Genomic DNA, 16,274 nt, shown 5'->3' with positions numbered 1-16,274 from the left:
CAATTCCTTCTCCGGTACCGCCGCGGCGTTCCTCACCCAGTGACGGACTGTCGCTCCTTCGCATCCCACTTCTGACAACAAAATTGTGGGTGCGATTTCTCGCCGTCACCATAACCAGTACAATGAGGGACCCTGCAATAACTCAGACAGAAAAGAGCCAAGTAAACATTACTTTATTAATGCACAAGCATTCGCGAATGGGCCGCAAGTTCAAACGTCTCGCTAAGCAAGTCGTCGAAGTGCCGCGCCTTCCTCTACACATCGTGCTCTTTTATACTTTTCTGTTTACATTGCCTTGCACATAGCACACGTCCACCCCAGGGCGGATCTCCAGTTGGAGTTTATCTAAAGTATCCAGTTGGAGTTTAACGAACAACCATTGCACATTTGCTATCGTGGTCTATCGTGGTTTCCTGTTATCCCGGTCTTCACATTCTTTTGTGCCCGTATCTCTGTGCTCGAGGCCATGCTTACTCATTCCTTCCCCCCCACCGTATTCTGCAGATAGTTTTAGCAGGCTCAGCATGCTTCGACATACAGTGACCAAACACAATTCTTCAGTTAAAAACAAGTTCTTGCCGGGTCAGCAGGTCTTAAACGCCGCCGTATAAAAGAGAAGGCCTCTTCTTTTAGCAAAAAGTACATTCATTTAACGCATATGGTGATTAGTACAAACTCCAAGTGTGAGCACAACGTTACATATGCATGCGTACCTTCAATAATGAGTCTTTTGAACAGTTCTCTAACTTCGTTCCTTTCCTTCCTTGGATGATGGCCGGCGTCCGGGGATGGCGACGTGCTGCTGAGATGAGTAGCGCTGAAGGTGAGTGAGAGCGCAATGCGACCCTTTCGTATTTGTATTGAACTCTTTTTCGGTGTCTTAGGTGCCGCGACGTTTTCAGCATGGATGCCGGTTATGAAGAAGCGCGGTATGCGGCGCCTCTAGATGTTTCCACGCTAACCTGGAGTGTCTTTTCCCTCTTGCAGATGGATGAGAGTTCCGGGGACAGAGTTCACCCAGAGCGGCTGGGATTCAGGTAAGCGTTTGAAGCTCGTACAGTCTTTAAAAATAAGCGAAGATTTGCTGAATGCTTACTAATGCCTTTTTTCTGTTCTTTTCCCTTTTCCTTAGGAAGCGGCGTGCCGGGATGGGAATGACACCACCAAAGATGCCCGCAGAACAGAAGAAGCGATGAATGATGGGCAGAAGCGCCGCAAGCTAAGGCTGTTCCTAACAGTGTTCTTGCAGGAGCTGAGCGCAGAAAGATGCAGGCCTACTGGAGACCGATCCGAACACAGTGAGTGTCACGCTGCAGGTGCAGAAAACACAAAACATGTTTCTCAGCCTGGGCATGGCTTTAAATAGTCTCTGGGTATCCCAGGTGTCTCTGGGCTGAACCACACCCAAAAGACTAGACTGCACATGCAGTTCTAGGAACCGAAATATGTGGGGGCATCCATCTTGTCCCCATCAATGCACTATAAATCCAATCCCCAATGTTATCCTATGGGAGTGAGTGAGTCTGGTGCCACAAGCGCCAAGTCTGACTCCAAGTGGGTCTTTGGAGGGATGGAGAGGCCCTTGAAGGCCATGTAGGTGATCGTGGCCTGGCTCCAGCCTGACATCTTGGAGGGCTGCGGACATGAGGAGCAGGAATCGTGACAGTGTTGGGCATCACCCAGTTAGCAGGAGCTACCACTGGGGAACCGGGAGCCAGTGCACAGTGCACTTCACATCAAACTTCACATGGCATGAACACTGTGTGGTCATATGTAGGAGCACTTATATTTTAATGTATTCTAGATGTGTTCTAATTCTTTTTTTTTTTTTTTTAGATGTACATTCTCAAACTCAAAGGTAATGTCACATGGGCATGTTTGTAAGGCACCAATTGGCCTGGGGTGCCAAAAGTAGCTGTTGGTTTTAAGCTAATCAGTCTTTCCTAAGGTAGAAACGGGGGCTAAATGGCTGCCAGCAATTTTCGAGCCCTGATGGTACAAAAATATTCTACTTATGAACAACATGCTTGTGAAATAAAGAAACAAATTGAGTATCTTGACAATCATCAGTGTTCATGTACATTGGATATTGTATCTACATTGGAAATCGTGGGCAGTTGGAACTTTGACACCAGGACAGCTGTAGACCTTTATACATCTAACTTTATAATGTGCCAAAAATATGATCTTATAAATTAGAGCTTTAGAAGTTTATTCATAACCGTTCATTTCATTGGACGCTTTGTTTCTTTATTCATGGCTTTAGTTAGATTCGTCTGAACCATGATTTATTTTAACCTCCTGTTTGGTTTGTCTTTCTTAAGTAGCTATTATACAACATCCTCAAATAGGTCATATTATGTGAGCAAAATTGTTTTATTTTTGTATTTAATAATTGTGAAAGGATTGTATCAGCCATTGCTCACATCCTTCCCTCCAGGTCCAGACTCTCACATCACAAACCCACTCTCTGCCAAAGTATATCCCTGTGTTTAACTCTTCCAAAACGGAACTAATCGTTTTCTCCTGGCCACTGACACTCTCCACTGCCCCATCCACTGTACCTCTTTCCCCCCCCTCCCCTCATTTCCTTACCTCCAAAGCTTAGAACCTAAAGGTCCTCTTTAACAGCAAACCTAAGAGCAACGTGTTATCTCTATTGCTGCCAAGCATAACCTCCTGATGACGTGCCCACACATCACTTTACTAAACCTGGTCTTTATATCTTTATATAGCAGGCTAAGTTACTGCATTAGTCTGCTCCCGGGTATCCTTCTAGTCTTTTGCCCCCTCTACAAAGTACTGGATTTTGCTTCCCTGCCTGCTTCTTAATGTCACCCACATGACCCACTACAAAGCATCTTTTCATGCACGTTGGCATATCATGCATAAAAGGTGCTTGAAAACGGGCTGGTCCTTTTGATCAGCGTCTGCACTAGTACTGGCACTGTATTTTTGTTTTAAGTCTCTATCCGGGTAGGGTTCGAATGTAACCCCTCTCTCGCCACCACCACCACCACCATGGATTGGCTTGTGCTTCCGGTGGAACTTCTTCCTGGTCAATTTAGGACATCTACGGGTAGGAGTGGATATCTTCATGTATATCTTAAAGTGCACCTTGTTGCCCCTATCCTCCCATCCCTCATGAGCCATGAACACGGCACCCAAAAAAATGCCACTTTGACACACAGCTCCACTGGGACAACTAGTTATATGCACGGGCATTGTCCTCGCGTGCCACTCTGTACCAGCACACTCATGAAATAAAATACCTCATCGCCACGCCACGCACATGCCTGATATGCTATTCTTAGAGATATGGCTGAACCGTCACCATGCTAGATTATTGCTGATCCCTCCCTCCTTTTCACCTCACACTACCTTATCCACCTCAGAGGCCGTCTGCACTACATGAGGATGCATTGCCAACATATACACTCTCAGTAACCACACCCACACTACACATCCTTTGAGGCCCTCTTTGTTGCTCCCCTCCCTCACACCCACACCCCACATTTATTCCACCACATTTACTGCCTCACCATCCCCAACTTCCACACTGAATGGTCTGACTTCATTACCAACAACCACTGCTGCTCCTGCTGTAGCATGTGCCTACGCGATTTTAACCCAAGTAGCTTCCAGCCAGACAACGACCTCAAGCTGATTAGTGTGTGTATATCTGCTGTGCCACTATGAAAACACTCACACACACACACACACACACACACACACACACCCCCACCCCCCCAATACTCTTCAACGATGACACAAATGGTAATTTGCAAGCTACTACCAGCCAGGCATAAAAAAAAACGCTCTCCCCTTCTGTTTGCCACGTGCACACAGAACACCATTTCTTACTCGCCAGGAGTCCATCATCACTTTCCAGTTGCGTGTATATTGAGGGCCCTGACCACATTAGGCACCCAGGCAGTGGGCCAAATAGGCCTTCTTAAAAAAACAAACCACACCACCACAAGCTATGGTTCAACAATTCTCTTCTGCCGCTCCAAATACAAGATGTTCAGGCGCAGCACCACAGCTGCCCCTGCTGCCAAAAGCTCCAATCAGCCACAGAAACATTTTATCATCCATTCACTCTCCAAACCACCGTCCACCTCAGTATGCAACTCTTTGCTGGACTACCTCATCTCCAAAATGCACATCAGACAAGCTCTCCTTGAGGAACTGTAGTTTCTGAGGGGAGACAGACTTGCAAGCATAATGCAGTACAGGCATGGGGCAATGCCAGGTGGTACTCGTTTCATGCATGCCGGCACAAAAACGTAGCGATGGGGACTGCAGTCCTCCCAGTTCTCGCACCCCATCTCTGGGATCGCTGTTTTCAGCCCAGACTGGGAAGGGTTATCGTCCCTTCTTGACAGGGTCAGGTAGTTGATACTGTCCCACATGGAAATCACATATTATGCACCTCCTGGGGTAACCAGACAATAATCATAAGAGGAAGGAGAACGGTATGGTGCGAAATTACCAAATAGAAAAGGCCGACCCAAAAGACCTAAAACGCACACCATGAAAAGTTCTAACTACCAAAGGTTCGAACTTTTCGTGTTGTGTTTGGGTGTTTAGGTGGGGTCAAACTTGGGGCTGTGGGGGGGGGTCTCCCCTGCTTCTAAAGTGAACGGGAGTTACGGGGGGCACCCCAGTCCCCTGCCAAATGAGAAAAAAAACAGGGGCTGCAGGGGTGTCCCCCGCAATACCCCACTCACTATGCTATACAGAATAGTGAGCAGGGGTTGCAGGGGAAACCCCTGCAGCTGCCCGAAAAGAAAAGGACCCTGCAGCACCGGTTCCCGATCACGGCGTCTTCAAAGGTAAGTTGGGTGGGGGTGTGATTTGTAGGGGTTTTTAATGTATGTTGGCATGGGAAATGTACAAACCTTTTGTGGTTCGTACATTTCTCATGCAAACTTTCCGTCGCTGACTTTTCAGCGGTGGCAAAAGCATGCAGATTCTGGAGAACTAGCCAGAAAGTGGAGGCAGTGAGTGGCAGGTATAGGATGGGGACACGAAGGACAAAGTAGATTATTTGTCATTCTGTGCGGTTCTAAGTGCAGAGAAACGGCCCTCTGCGGTAAATGCTGCTCTGTAAGCCTACGCGGGGAGAGTAAATCATCCGCAGGAAGTTCTTAACAATGTAACCCCCTTATCCTTCTGGCAAAGATGGGCGCAGGCATAGTAATATGGATCAGAGCTGACCTTCCTGATTCGTGTGTCCTGGTGTCTTCTGCAACACACATATATGAATAGAGCTCAATTGCTTATTCTTTGCTTGAACCTCTCCTGCACATATGCGCTTTACTCGGCCTGGAATATCACACTTGGTTGCTTGCTGTCCTCTCCAATAGTCCACCCTTCATTTTGGAGCAATGACACACCTGTACCGCCTGAAAAAAATCTGTTTGCTGCCATGGGTCAGTGGCCCATTACTCCCCGTACTGACTTCTTGATTCGAATGGGCACCCTCTATTTGCAGCTAGTTGGCGACATTGGTCTGTGATGGCACAGCACTTCAACCTACCGTCATCCGAGGTACCCAGGGCAAAAGTGTACAGCCTGCCCATCAGAGCTGGCTTCAGGGTCTGTGCACCCATGCTATTTGGGGGCTGCAATTGCCTAGTTGCATTTTGCAGCTACAATATCCTGATTTCTTTTCATCGCTGTTAATGTTTTATTTTGGTTTTGTTTTGGTCTAGAGCAGCCACAGAACTCTTGAACTATTTGTATGTTTTAGTTGCGGCATCATTTTAAGTTGTGTTCTCCATCTATGTTGCTCTGGTTCGGTTTTTGCAAAACACAAACCTACTAAATAAACATGTCAATGTGTTTGGGAAACGATAACCTAAATGTTCTTTACTGGATGCTGCTTTGATTGCGTTTTTTGTGTCTACACGTAGAAAAAGTCCCATCTAAAAAAACGAGCATTGGCAATGCCAACAGTTTGCACTTTTGTGTTTGAATCGGGAACGGCAATTGGCAGGCACTTTGCGGTATTAACTGGCCATTGATGGTTGCAGGTGCGAGTACCTGGGCATTTAATAGCAGTGCCTTGAAAAGCCTAATACTTATACACAAGCCAACATTGTTGACTTTGCCAATGCTTGTTTGTAACAGGACTTAAGTGAAGGACACGTATGGATAAGACATTTCTATTACATTTGGCACATTTGCAGCCCCAATTAAGTCATTAACTCTCACACAGCTTTGGAAAAACACTGGCAGTGCAAAGTTTGATGGTAAGGCTTGTTGAAAGAGTTCCCATGAGGAGGTGTTTTGGGCGTGGCAGAATTGGGTGGGAATGGCCAGAGAGTAGCATGGCCGTGGGCAGTCAATGGGTGGGCCAATAAGCAAACACCTACATGCTTTGTGTCCCTCCTCACTTGCCATTCCTTCCTATCTGTACTCTTGGTGCTATATTCATGTTTATGGGTGGTGATAAAGCGCCACCTAATAGCCCAAACTAATAAGTTGTGGTTTCCTGACGACCAGATAAATCTGATTTCTCTGGTGTCCAGGTCTCTGCTTTTGGGCTTTTCTTTTTTTTGGGCATCTTCTAAACTGCTTTGCCGAATATTGCAGTTGTATGTTGTAAAAGTTAGACATTTTGTTGCCTATGGATTGGGCTTCTAGTGACAGGTACACATGCAGAAACCCATATAGTGCAAGTGTCTCTTCTTCAGCCCTCAGATTTTCATTAAAGCCGTTCCTCTGTATCCCGTAAAGGTCACTCAGGACACAGGTGCACCTCTCTGCCTTTTTATCCATCTGAAGTCCAGAGGAATCGTTGTTTGGTAAAAGCATCATCCACAGTGAACTTTTCTTTAGGGGCGAGGAATTGTCATACAGTCGCTGGATACCTTTTTAGAGTCAAAATGCACTTTAAAAAATGGAAAATAAACATCAGTCTTGGGTACGTGACAGAGGGCTGAATATACAGGGTGGAAAATCCCTCATAACCCCTTTAATTCTATTGTGACCTATTCCCACTCTAGAACTGTCCTACATCCTTGTATAGAATTGTCAGTCTGCTGCAGCTAGTTGTTTATTTGACTGCCGAGGTCTCAATGATTTTAATGAAGATTTTCCAGAATAACTTTTCTATTAAAGACACGGCGGCAAGCATTATGCTTTTCTTTCTGTAATATAATGTTAACACAAACCTCAGCAACAAGGTGTTAGCTAAGCAACTGTTTCAGAAGTCATTAAACTTGCTTGGATGCCGAAATCCACCTGATCAAGGAATAACTTAACCATAACATGGAAACTTGCTGGACTCAGTTTCCGAGGAGCTCTTGTCACCTCCCATAACCAATATCAAACTAGTCCCTTAAAATCCTTTAGCCCTCTGTCTGCTTCCGCTTTCGATCCTGCAAAAGAGGAAGGCGTGTCGAAAGAGGATTTCCATCTGCATTCCCATTACTCGCAAACGCGTCTGTAAGTCTTTGGCACGGCGGCGACCGCTTGCGTCTCTCCGCTGGGCTTGTCTGACGAGCCTGCCAGAAATTGTCCTTTTGGAAATGTGGAATACAACCTCATCTGGAGAGTACATGCGGCCCGCCAGGTCTAGCCTGCACGTCAGATATCCTCCTGTAAGATACTAGACATGGTAAACTCGTAGGTTTTCCAGGGAGTGCGGTACGGGGAAATTCGTAATTGAGCGCCCATGAAAATAAATTCAGAACAGTATTAACGTCCAACAGTCTGTCTTAGGCGGAGTCTCCAACCGGATGCCCTTGAGTATCCTACGCACCAGCTGTGTTCTCCTTCCGGGGAGCAGTCCACCAGGTCGTGCCCTGCCGAGATTGTCGACCAATACGCGTTCACCGTCCTGTAGGCCAAACCCTGTTCCAACAGCCAGAAAGGAATTTCCGCTATAGGTGCTGAAACCAGAGGGAGACAGTTCCACGCACCAGCACGCCCGGGCTCGGGCATACCTCTTGAATGCTGCTGGAGCCCAACGCTCTGCAAAGAGGCTAATTGCCTTACATAAATCCCTGGCACTCCATCTCGATCGGAAATCCTCCAGGCTGCCAGGGTCAGCGATTCGCTCTGGAGGAGGAGATGCTGCTTCCCGCTCAGACACGACAATAGCTCCAGAGTCCGGGGTGTAGGATTTGAGACTCCGGGTTCCAGAAGGACTAGATACTAGAGCTCAGTGGTACAAACTGGGGCTACGAGAAATAAATCCACCTGCTCTTGGTGGGCCTTCGCCAGGGTCCTTGCAACCATAGCGGCGGGGAGGGAAAGACATACAGCAAACCTTCGCCCCACCTCTGCAGGAATGCCTCCGCCACCACCGCGGCTGGATCGAGCCTCCAGCTGAAAAATATTGGCAACTGGGTGTTCGGGTGGGAGGCAAATAGGTCCACGATTAGGGGACCCCACCTGTGTTGCAAGTGAAGGAAAACCTCTCTGTTCAGCTTCCAGTCGCTGGAGTGTGACCGGTACCTGGAATGCCAGTCTTCCACTCGTTCGCTAGACCTGGCAGGTACTCTTCGCTCACTGAAATCTGGTGCTGAAGGCAGAAGTGCCAAAAGTCCTTGGCTAATTCCGCAAGTGGCCTGGATCTGGTGCCACCCAGATGATTCAGTGTATCTGACTGCTGATATATTGTCCATTTTGAGCAATATACAGCAGCTCACTCTCTGTGGCAAAAGAACGAAGCCCACTAGGAGCTCGAGGCAGTTGATATGCAGATGCAGCTCCTCGGGTGACCATTTTCCTCCGGTGGCGATTGGGCCCGTCTGAATGGCGTCTGATTCTATAGCAAGGTCCGGCGCTGACTGTTTCCTTGCTCAAAAGCACACAAGTCTCCCGCCGCAAAGCATGTACTTTGGCTGTTGGGAGCCACAGTTGACTGTCCTTGGTGTCCACCACAAAACTGAGGAAGTCCAGCCACCGAGAGGGGACTAAAGCTGACTTCTCCAGTTTATTAGGAAACCCAGGCTGTGGAGAAGATCTATGGTGGTCCTTACTTGCTGCCTAATGAGGGACCTCACTCTGCGACATAATGATACTGGCCTCCAGATATATTACCAAACTCATCCCCCTGTCCCGGACGGAAGCCACCACTGGCCTAATCAGTTTGGTGAATGCCCAGGGTGCTGATGAGAGCCCGAAAGGCAAGCTCATGCACTCTGTCAAGCCCCATCCAGGTGAACCTTAGAAACTGTGTGCTCCGGGCAAATGGGTATAATCGGATGAGCATCCTTCAGGACAAGGCGGACCAGCCAATCTTTGGGTAGGAGTAAATCTTTGAGCTTGGATGCCCTCCATCTTGAACTGAAGGTATAGGACGCATTCGTTCAGGGCTTTCAGATATTACTGTTCGAACTTTCTCCCTCCCGTCTAGGAAGATGGGGCGGAAAAAGTCTGACCTTTGCACCAACGGATCTTTTCACTTGACCTCCAGACTGCGCACTTCGTGTCTAATGCTGCCCTGTCAATGAGCTTTATCAAGAGCCGTAAAGGTGCCGACGAATGTGGTCTTTTCTTCTACAAAAGGGTTGCCGTACAGGAGTCCTTAGACAGCTGTCCCCAACTCTGACGTGGGTACCTCACCCAGCTTTGGGTCAATCTTCATGACCTTTGCGTCTCTCTGCGTATATTGCACAATTGGCATTGCCCAGAAGGCACAAGGCCCTGTCCTCTGAGTCCATCCTGATAGGGTGAGCGGGTCTGTAGCCATGTCAGTCACCATGGCCTCTTAAGACCGGTGCAGGATCTTAGCTAATGGCCCAGTGATGTCCAGGACTTTATCCTGGCAGGAACTCTATGCCCGAGCTTTTCCTTTCTTGGGGACTTTACTGTTTTACCCTGAAGGGTAATGTTCTTATCCAGAAGGGTAATCATCCTGGCCTCTAGCGCTGGAGTAAGTGCCACTTTCCCCTCGATCTCAGGCCGGGGTTATTCCACCCTGAGCTTAGCTCAAAATTGTATATCTAGTGGCTTCTGCAGTCTAGCTCTAATATACTCTTCCGCCTGTGGCGGGGGAGCCCAATCTGAATAAACATTTGCTTTGAGTTGGCCTTTATTTCCCTCTGTGGCTGTCTCTCATTGAGTATGGGGGCTGTTGGGTCTTCAGATTGGATAATCTGTGTGCTTTCGTCCAGATTCTTTTCCTCCTTCGTCATCTGAGGTGAAGGATCCTCGTCGTGTCCTGTTGTACATACCATCCCCCCACCCCCTAACGCCTTTTTTTTTTTTCTTTTTTTTTTAATTTATTTTTATTATTTTTTTAATCCTCCGCTGGCACAAGAGCTCAAACTTCACCGGCAGGTAACAGCGCTCCCCCAGCATGGGAACTCCTGCAAGGGCAGCCAGAGCAACGTGAATTTGGTTGGGGCGCTTTAGCCTAATAACAGAGGAACTGACTGTGGGTGAAGTATGACAAACGAGTTGACCTCACAGCTGGGGTAAACCAGAAGCCGGTGGTCTGAGATCAGTCCAGGCAAGAAGGAAACGTGGAAGGGACAGAAGTGTTCCCCAGATAAAGCATAACCTGGTCTAAGGTGAAGTCCTTGGTTGAATATGCAAAAGACGGAGTGCACTGGCCAGCATGGGCCATGGAGGTTTTACAAAAAATTGTGCACAAAGCCATTGGAATTGGGAAGGAGGAAATTGGAGAGCTGCGGTCGGTTGTAACCCACCTTCAAGATGGCTGTGTTTTGGTGACCAGTGACAAGAGACAGACTCCGAATGAGCCATGGGAAAGCCGGAAGGGTCTTCGCTCTTCCCGGACCAGCGCCTCTTGGGAGCCTAAGCGGCCGGGGCGTCTTGTGGTACCAATGATGGCTCGGCTTCCCCTGAACAAACGGCGCTCTCTCAGCCCACGAACACCTGCAGGGGCAGTCGGGTCTCTGGCACGAAGGGTTGCGGGGAGTTGTGCCTACTAAGGACTTTGTTGGGGAAAGGGGAAGCAGGTTTTGGACATGGAGCAGTCACTGGACCTTCTGAACTATTTTCACAATTGTTTGCTGTGTTTTTTATTATGTGTGTGAAAATAAATCTGCAGCCCTTTTATGCCGAAAGGAAGGGGGCAAGAGTAATGTATGTTGGCATAGTAATGGAGAAATGTCCGGGTTAGGAAAGAAACATGTCACCAAGCACCGGGGAAGGGAGAAATAGGAAAGATTCCTGCACAAGTAGGCTAGTTTCTACCCTGACTGGGAGTGGCTGGTGACTTGCTTGTGATGGAGCCGTGAAAATTGCGCGTGGTCCCCGCTGAGGCGCAGTGCCTCGTTGACATGTGAGGGCGGGGCAGGGGGGGACACTTGCGGAGCAGCCACGGACAAGAGACCCGAACTGGGGCATATGCCTGGTGGACCAGAGGAGATGGAAGTCTCAGGCTGCGTAGTGTGGGCGGCCTGGGTGAAGGTGTCGGCATGCCTGTACGGGAAAGTCCACCATCCCCAGGGCCAGACTGGGCAGGTGGTGAAGCGTGAAGAAGACTCCAATGGCATCAGCGGCTTACATGGGCTGGCCAGCACCACCAGGGGGACTGCGCAGCATCCGTTCTCCCTGCGGCCAGACTCGGAGAAGTGGCCAGGGCAAAACTCAACTGGAGACCCTGTCAGGTCCCAGTTCTAACGCAGAGGTAGCATGCATTCCTGCCTCCCAGCATGGGTTTCTGGGACCTGCACTACTACAACATAGGTTAGCCGCAACCCCAGTGGGGATAGAGGGTTGGGGTCCACAGATTGGATTGATATGGGGTATTGGGGAAACCGGGTAGAAGAATAGGGAGTGGTTATGGATAGTTAAGAGGGAAGTGGGGAAAAGATATGCTCCTTGCCTCGTTTACTGCTCTTGTTGACTGTTGCATTCACACTCTTATCACTCATACATGTAGGTCTCAACACTATCCCAAGTGCTGCTCCTACACCCACTCACACCAACATTGCATTACTGTTGGGCTAATGCTTTGTAACCCCCAGTTCCTTCACTGGGAAATGAGTTTACCTCTTACGTCCCAGTTCCTGCACTGGGCAATGTTAGTTTAAGTCCCAGTTAACTCACTGGGTATGTGACTCTTAGACCTGCAGAGGTTCCCTGCTACATTGACAGACTATACTGGACTGGTGCTAAACAAATGAACGTGTACAGAAGCTTTTGCATGTAAGAGAAAATACACTTAGCTTTGCTTTCCGTCTTGCGATGTGCGCTTTGCTCCCTGGAAGCATAGGGATGCGTGAGCGGTACAGCCGTGTCAGCGTCTGCAGTCTATGAAAAAACACACAATTAGGCCGAAGACAATAGACAGGAGGTATACACTAGCAAACGCCGGTAATGCAGAGCAATCCGAATTATAATTGTTCCCGACTCCCAATGCATGCAGGAGTTAATTCCCCATGCGATTAGTATCGGATCTCGATTAGCAGATGCAAGCGGGAACGCTGCAGTACTTAACTTGCCGGCTGCGGGGCCTGAGAGAGGATCAGGCAGGGCGCGAACCTGTGGTTGGTTTCGCCTTGGACTGGGAGCACTGCTGGAGTGTGTCTGTCAAGCAGAAGTCTCAAGCGCGAACAAAGCCTTGGTATGTGCGCGTGCGGGTGGAACGGGCGGGGTCCAAGAAGGCCTTGTTCAGTATGTGTGTCGTAAGGGTTGCTGGGGAAGGTAGTCTCTGCTCCAGCTCCCACGCACCACACCCTGGTTTGCCTTTGTTCGTGTTTGTTGGCTTCTGCCTATTCTGCCAGTCTGCACATGGGGCATATTACACCCGCTAGGACTGTGGCATCTCCTGGATGTTCTCCAGAGTGTTCAGTCTTATAGTCATTACGTAGTCAAATAGTTGCACTGGCCCTTACCACATCACTGCTGCTGTAGCAGAGTTTTGGACAGGATGGACTGGTTAAGCATGGCCGAACAGTTCATTGACACAGACACCCACCCCCACACCCCCCCCCCCCCTCTCTCTTTATGCAACGTCATTTGCTAGCTGGCAGTGAGCACACATGCTAAAGCCAAACCTAAAAAGGTCCTCTGTCTATAGTACTGCCGCACGTTAAGGCATCGTGGGTTTCTAAAAAGGCTTCTCCCTGTTTAAGAAACAAACATGGTTTTATTTACCGTAATTGAGTTAATGTATGTCTGGATTGCAAGAAAGCAGCCTTTTTTTTCAATTTAAATGGATTATTACTCCCCTAAAATTACTCGTTGGGTAAGGAAACAGTTTTGAAGACCTAAAATCCCTTTTCTCAAAACATCCGCAAATAGCGTCAAATTTTGTATGTGAAGCCCTGAATGATAGCATTGGGCTTTGGAGAAGCATTATGGTTTAGATTTCTTTTCGGGTAAGGAATTTCCAAAATATAATGCATGAACTGAAAAGACAGGTGTTTAAAATAATAAATTAAAATACAATTCTTTGTGCTTTGTTTTACCAGCGTCCGGCAATGCTCCAACTTTTTACTTGCCTTTTCTATGATCTGATAGTGAGCGGTACAGTAAGAAACATGCATTTTTAAATCTGAATCTAATCGTTTTTAAATGGTTACTGCACACATTTGGGGAAAATGTAGTTGTGTCCTGCTGCGTAATGCTAGATATTAAATTACACATGAACAAGCTGAAGATCGTCAGTCAATTGGAGAAGATTGTGATTTTTGTCTGGAATTCAAAGGCTGTGGAAGCTTAGTTTAGTTTGTAGGCATGAATCCTATTGCAGGCTATTTGTCCAAAGTTATGGGGTTGTAAACCTGTTGCCGAGCTGTCCTAGAAATGTTTGTGTGATTTTTAGTACACAAATATTTGTTCTCCATAGTACAGTGATGTACATAGAAATACTATACTGTGTTTATTACTAACATTTTCTTTGACTTACTTTGTAGGAAGATCCTGCTTTAACCCGTTGGACCCATGCCAGAACGGCAAACATCTACCCAAATTTCAGGGCAACACCCAAAACGTCTTTGCTTGGATTAGTCTGGGGTGTTGGCCCACTTGTTTTCTGGTACTACCTCTTAAAAACCGATAGGGTAAGTGATTTGACTAGAACGTTTCCACATATAACTTTTAAATAAATGCACAGGATTCTTTACGAAATCTTATCCTACATTATTTGATTTTGTTCTCCTGTTTACATCACAAATGTGCTATTCAATCTTAGTCCTTGCTTTTATTGTGATTGTACTGCTCAACAATCCTAAATTGTATGTCGACATTGCATCTAAACGAGGTAACCTAGAGCTTGAAAAGTAGGTATTTATTTGTTTCAAACTCTGGTTATTGATAGTTGTACATGATCATATTACAGGTATCCAAAAGAATATCGCATTACCAATTCTGGGACAAAGCTCATCATTTGGGGGGAAAAAAAACCTCAGTGGTGTAACGCATTATCCAATAAGCGACAGTCCGATATCTATACTTGGGCACAACCCAAGTGGGAAGCATCATGCCGCGTTAGGGACATCTCGTCCATACATGTCCAACAATTATCCAGTAGTGATCTCCAGCATTAACTCTGTTGATATTTTATAGATAATTTGGGGTGACATTATGGATATCCATGGGGGCCTATCATCAGAGGGGCAGAACACTGACAGAGCGCATTCCATGCCTCAATGCTGGTGGGGGTTCCCCTAAGGCCTTTCTCATGGCTCTATTCCACATTATAGTTTCAGCCGTACTCCATACTTTCAGGTCATTCCACTATAATGGATAACTTGGGCCAACTGTCTGCTTCTATGACAATTCACATTTTTGCATGGACGCAAGCCAGGTCCATTAACTTAATCACATGCCCAGTGCACAAGATAATATTTTGAGGTGGGAGTATTATACTCCCTATTTTAAACTTTGAGAGTAAATGTGATTTTTTTTTAAAGAGTAAAAATGACTTTTCTCCTTTGCAAGAGAGTAAAATGTATGCGACATCCAGCCGACGCATGCACAAACTTTATTGAAATCATTACCGTATGGCAGCGTTCTGCATTGTGACAGAATACACTTTTCATTATTTCTCTAAGGTCTGGCCATTTGATCTCTCCTGTATATATTTAAATGTTGAAATCACAAAAACCTAGCCAATTGCATAGTAAAGCAAACATGAATTGTATTGTGTGCTTTGAGGTTCGATAGCAGAATTGTCATTTGATGAGTCCTCATTTCCTGGAGCTATTACTACCTAATGGTATGCCTATGCTATGATACAACAGTGCAGAGAGGCAATGACTCCATGCTAAATTCTATATCTAATCTAAAGGTCAAATGGTTATTTATATAGCGCTTTTGGCCAAGTGCTGTACATAGAACATATTTATCAAAATTATCACCAAACCAAAGTCGATTCTCCTTTATCGACCTCAAAAGGATGAAAGGCTGAGTTGGACTTGCCGGGATTCGAGCCGCTGAGCTATTTTATTGGCTAACATCCTTCAGAGGTCGGTACCGACTGAGGTATAATAATCACAGTACGTAGATGTGGGACGAACAGTTTATGAAGCACTACATGAAGTTAAATACCTATCTGGATTATCACCGGGACAGGTTTTGCTGTGTTTCTATTTCAATTACAAATGTAACTTTCATTTGTTTGTTTTTGAACAGCGCTTGCACTTCCTGGAGTCAGGGTTTGGATGTTTTAATTGTAGTCTTGAAGATTTGAGAGGCTAGAACACCTGTGATTGGTGTAATGACAATCACTCACCCTTGAGCAAAGACTCTGCTGCCACTGACCATTTATAGTAATGTACCCCATTGACTGCAAGGTTGAATGGATGTAATCTAGACTGTGCACAGTCATCATTTTGCACACTTATAATTCTAGTTTAAATTATCAGTGTAAAAAAGATCTACCTCTGCATGATTATGCACACAGCACCAGAACTCTGAAAAATAAAATTGTGCAATACTGGTTTGCTTTCACTGGAAAAAAAGCATAATTTGTTACAAACTAGTAATTCTCAATTGCAACTTAGTTTTCCATCTTATTAATTATACAATCCTAAAATTCTAGGAAATGTATGCACAGTGCTTCTAAACCTTTCCTTTTATCACAGTGTGCAGTTTCTTTTTTTGAAAGGCTTCAGAGAAATAGATTCTGTTTCAGAGGTGGCTTGCAATTAATCCATGTAGGTAAAAATCAAAAGAAGCCTCCTAGTTTCTATCAAGTAAGATGACCTTTGCACTGTCCTTTGCTCTAAACCTGTGTGTAAATGTACCCAGGAAAATAATAAAGCTGTCATATTTCCAAGATTTTCATGCATAAAGGCCTGGTACCCACCTTATCTGGAGCCATGCACATGCCT

General features: G+C 46.4%; 1 protein-coding gene across 1 annotated transcript in view; it reads left to right on the top strand.

The window, feature by feature from the left end:
* NDUFB4 (NADH:ubiquinone oxidoreductase subunit B4) overlaps window positions 1–16,274 on the top strand; it is a 58,702-nt gene that overhangs the window by 20,904 nt on the left and 21,524 nt on the right. The window contains exon 2 of the mRNA XM_069635842.1: window positions 13,854–14,000. Coding sequence (XP_069491943.1) covers window positions 13,854–14,000 — 147 coding nt within the window. The remainder of the gene's footprint in view (window positions 1–13,853; window positions 14,001–16,274) is intronic.

The sequence above is a fragment of the Ambystoma mexicanum genome, chromosome 7p (assembly GCF_040938575.1).
Source record: "Ambystoma mexicanum isolate Mex_15411 chromosome 7p, UKY_AmexF1_1, whole genome shotgun sequence".
Classification (NCBI taxonomy): Eukaryota; Metazoa; Chordata; class Amphibia; order Caudata; family Ambystomatidae; genus Ambystoma; species Ambystoma mexicanum.
Note: the sequence above shows the minus strand (reverse complement) of the source record. Positions and strands in the feature narration are given on the sequence as shown.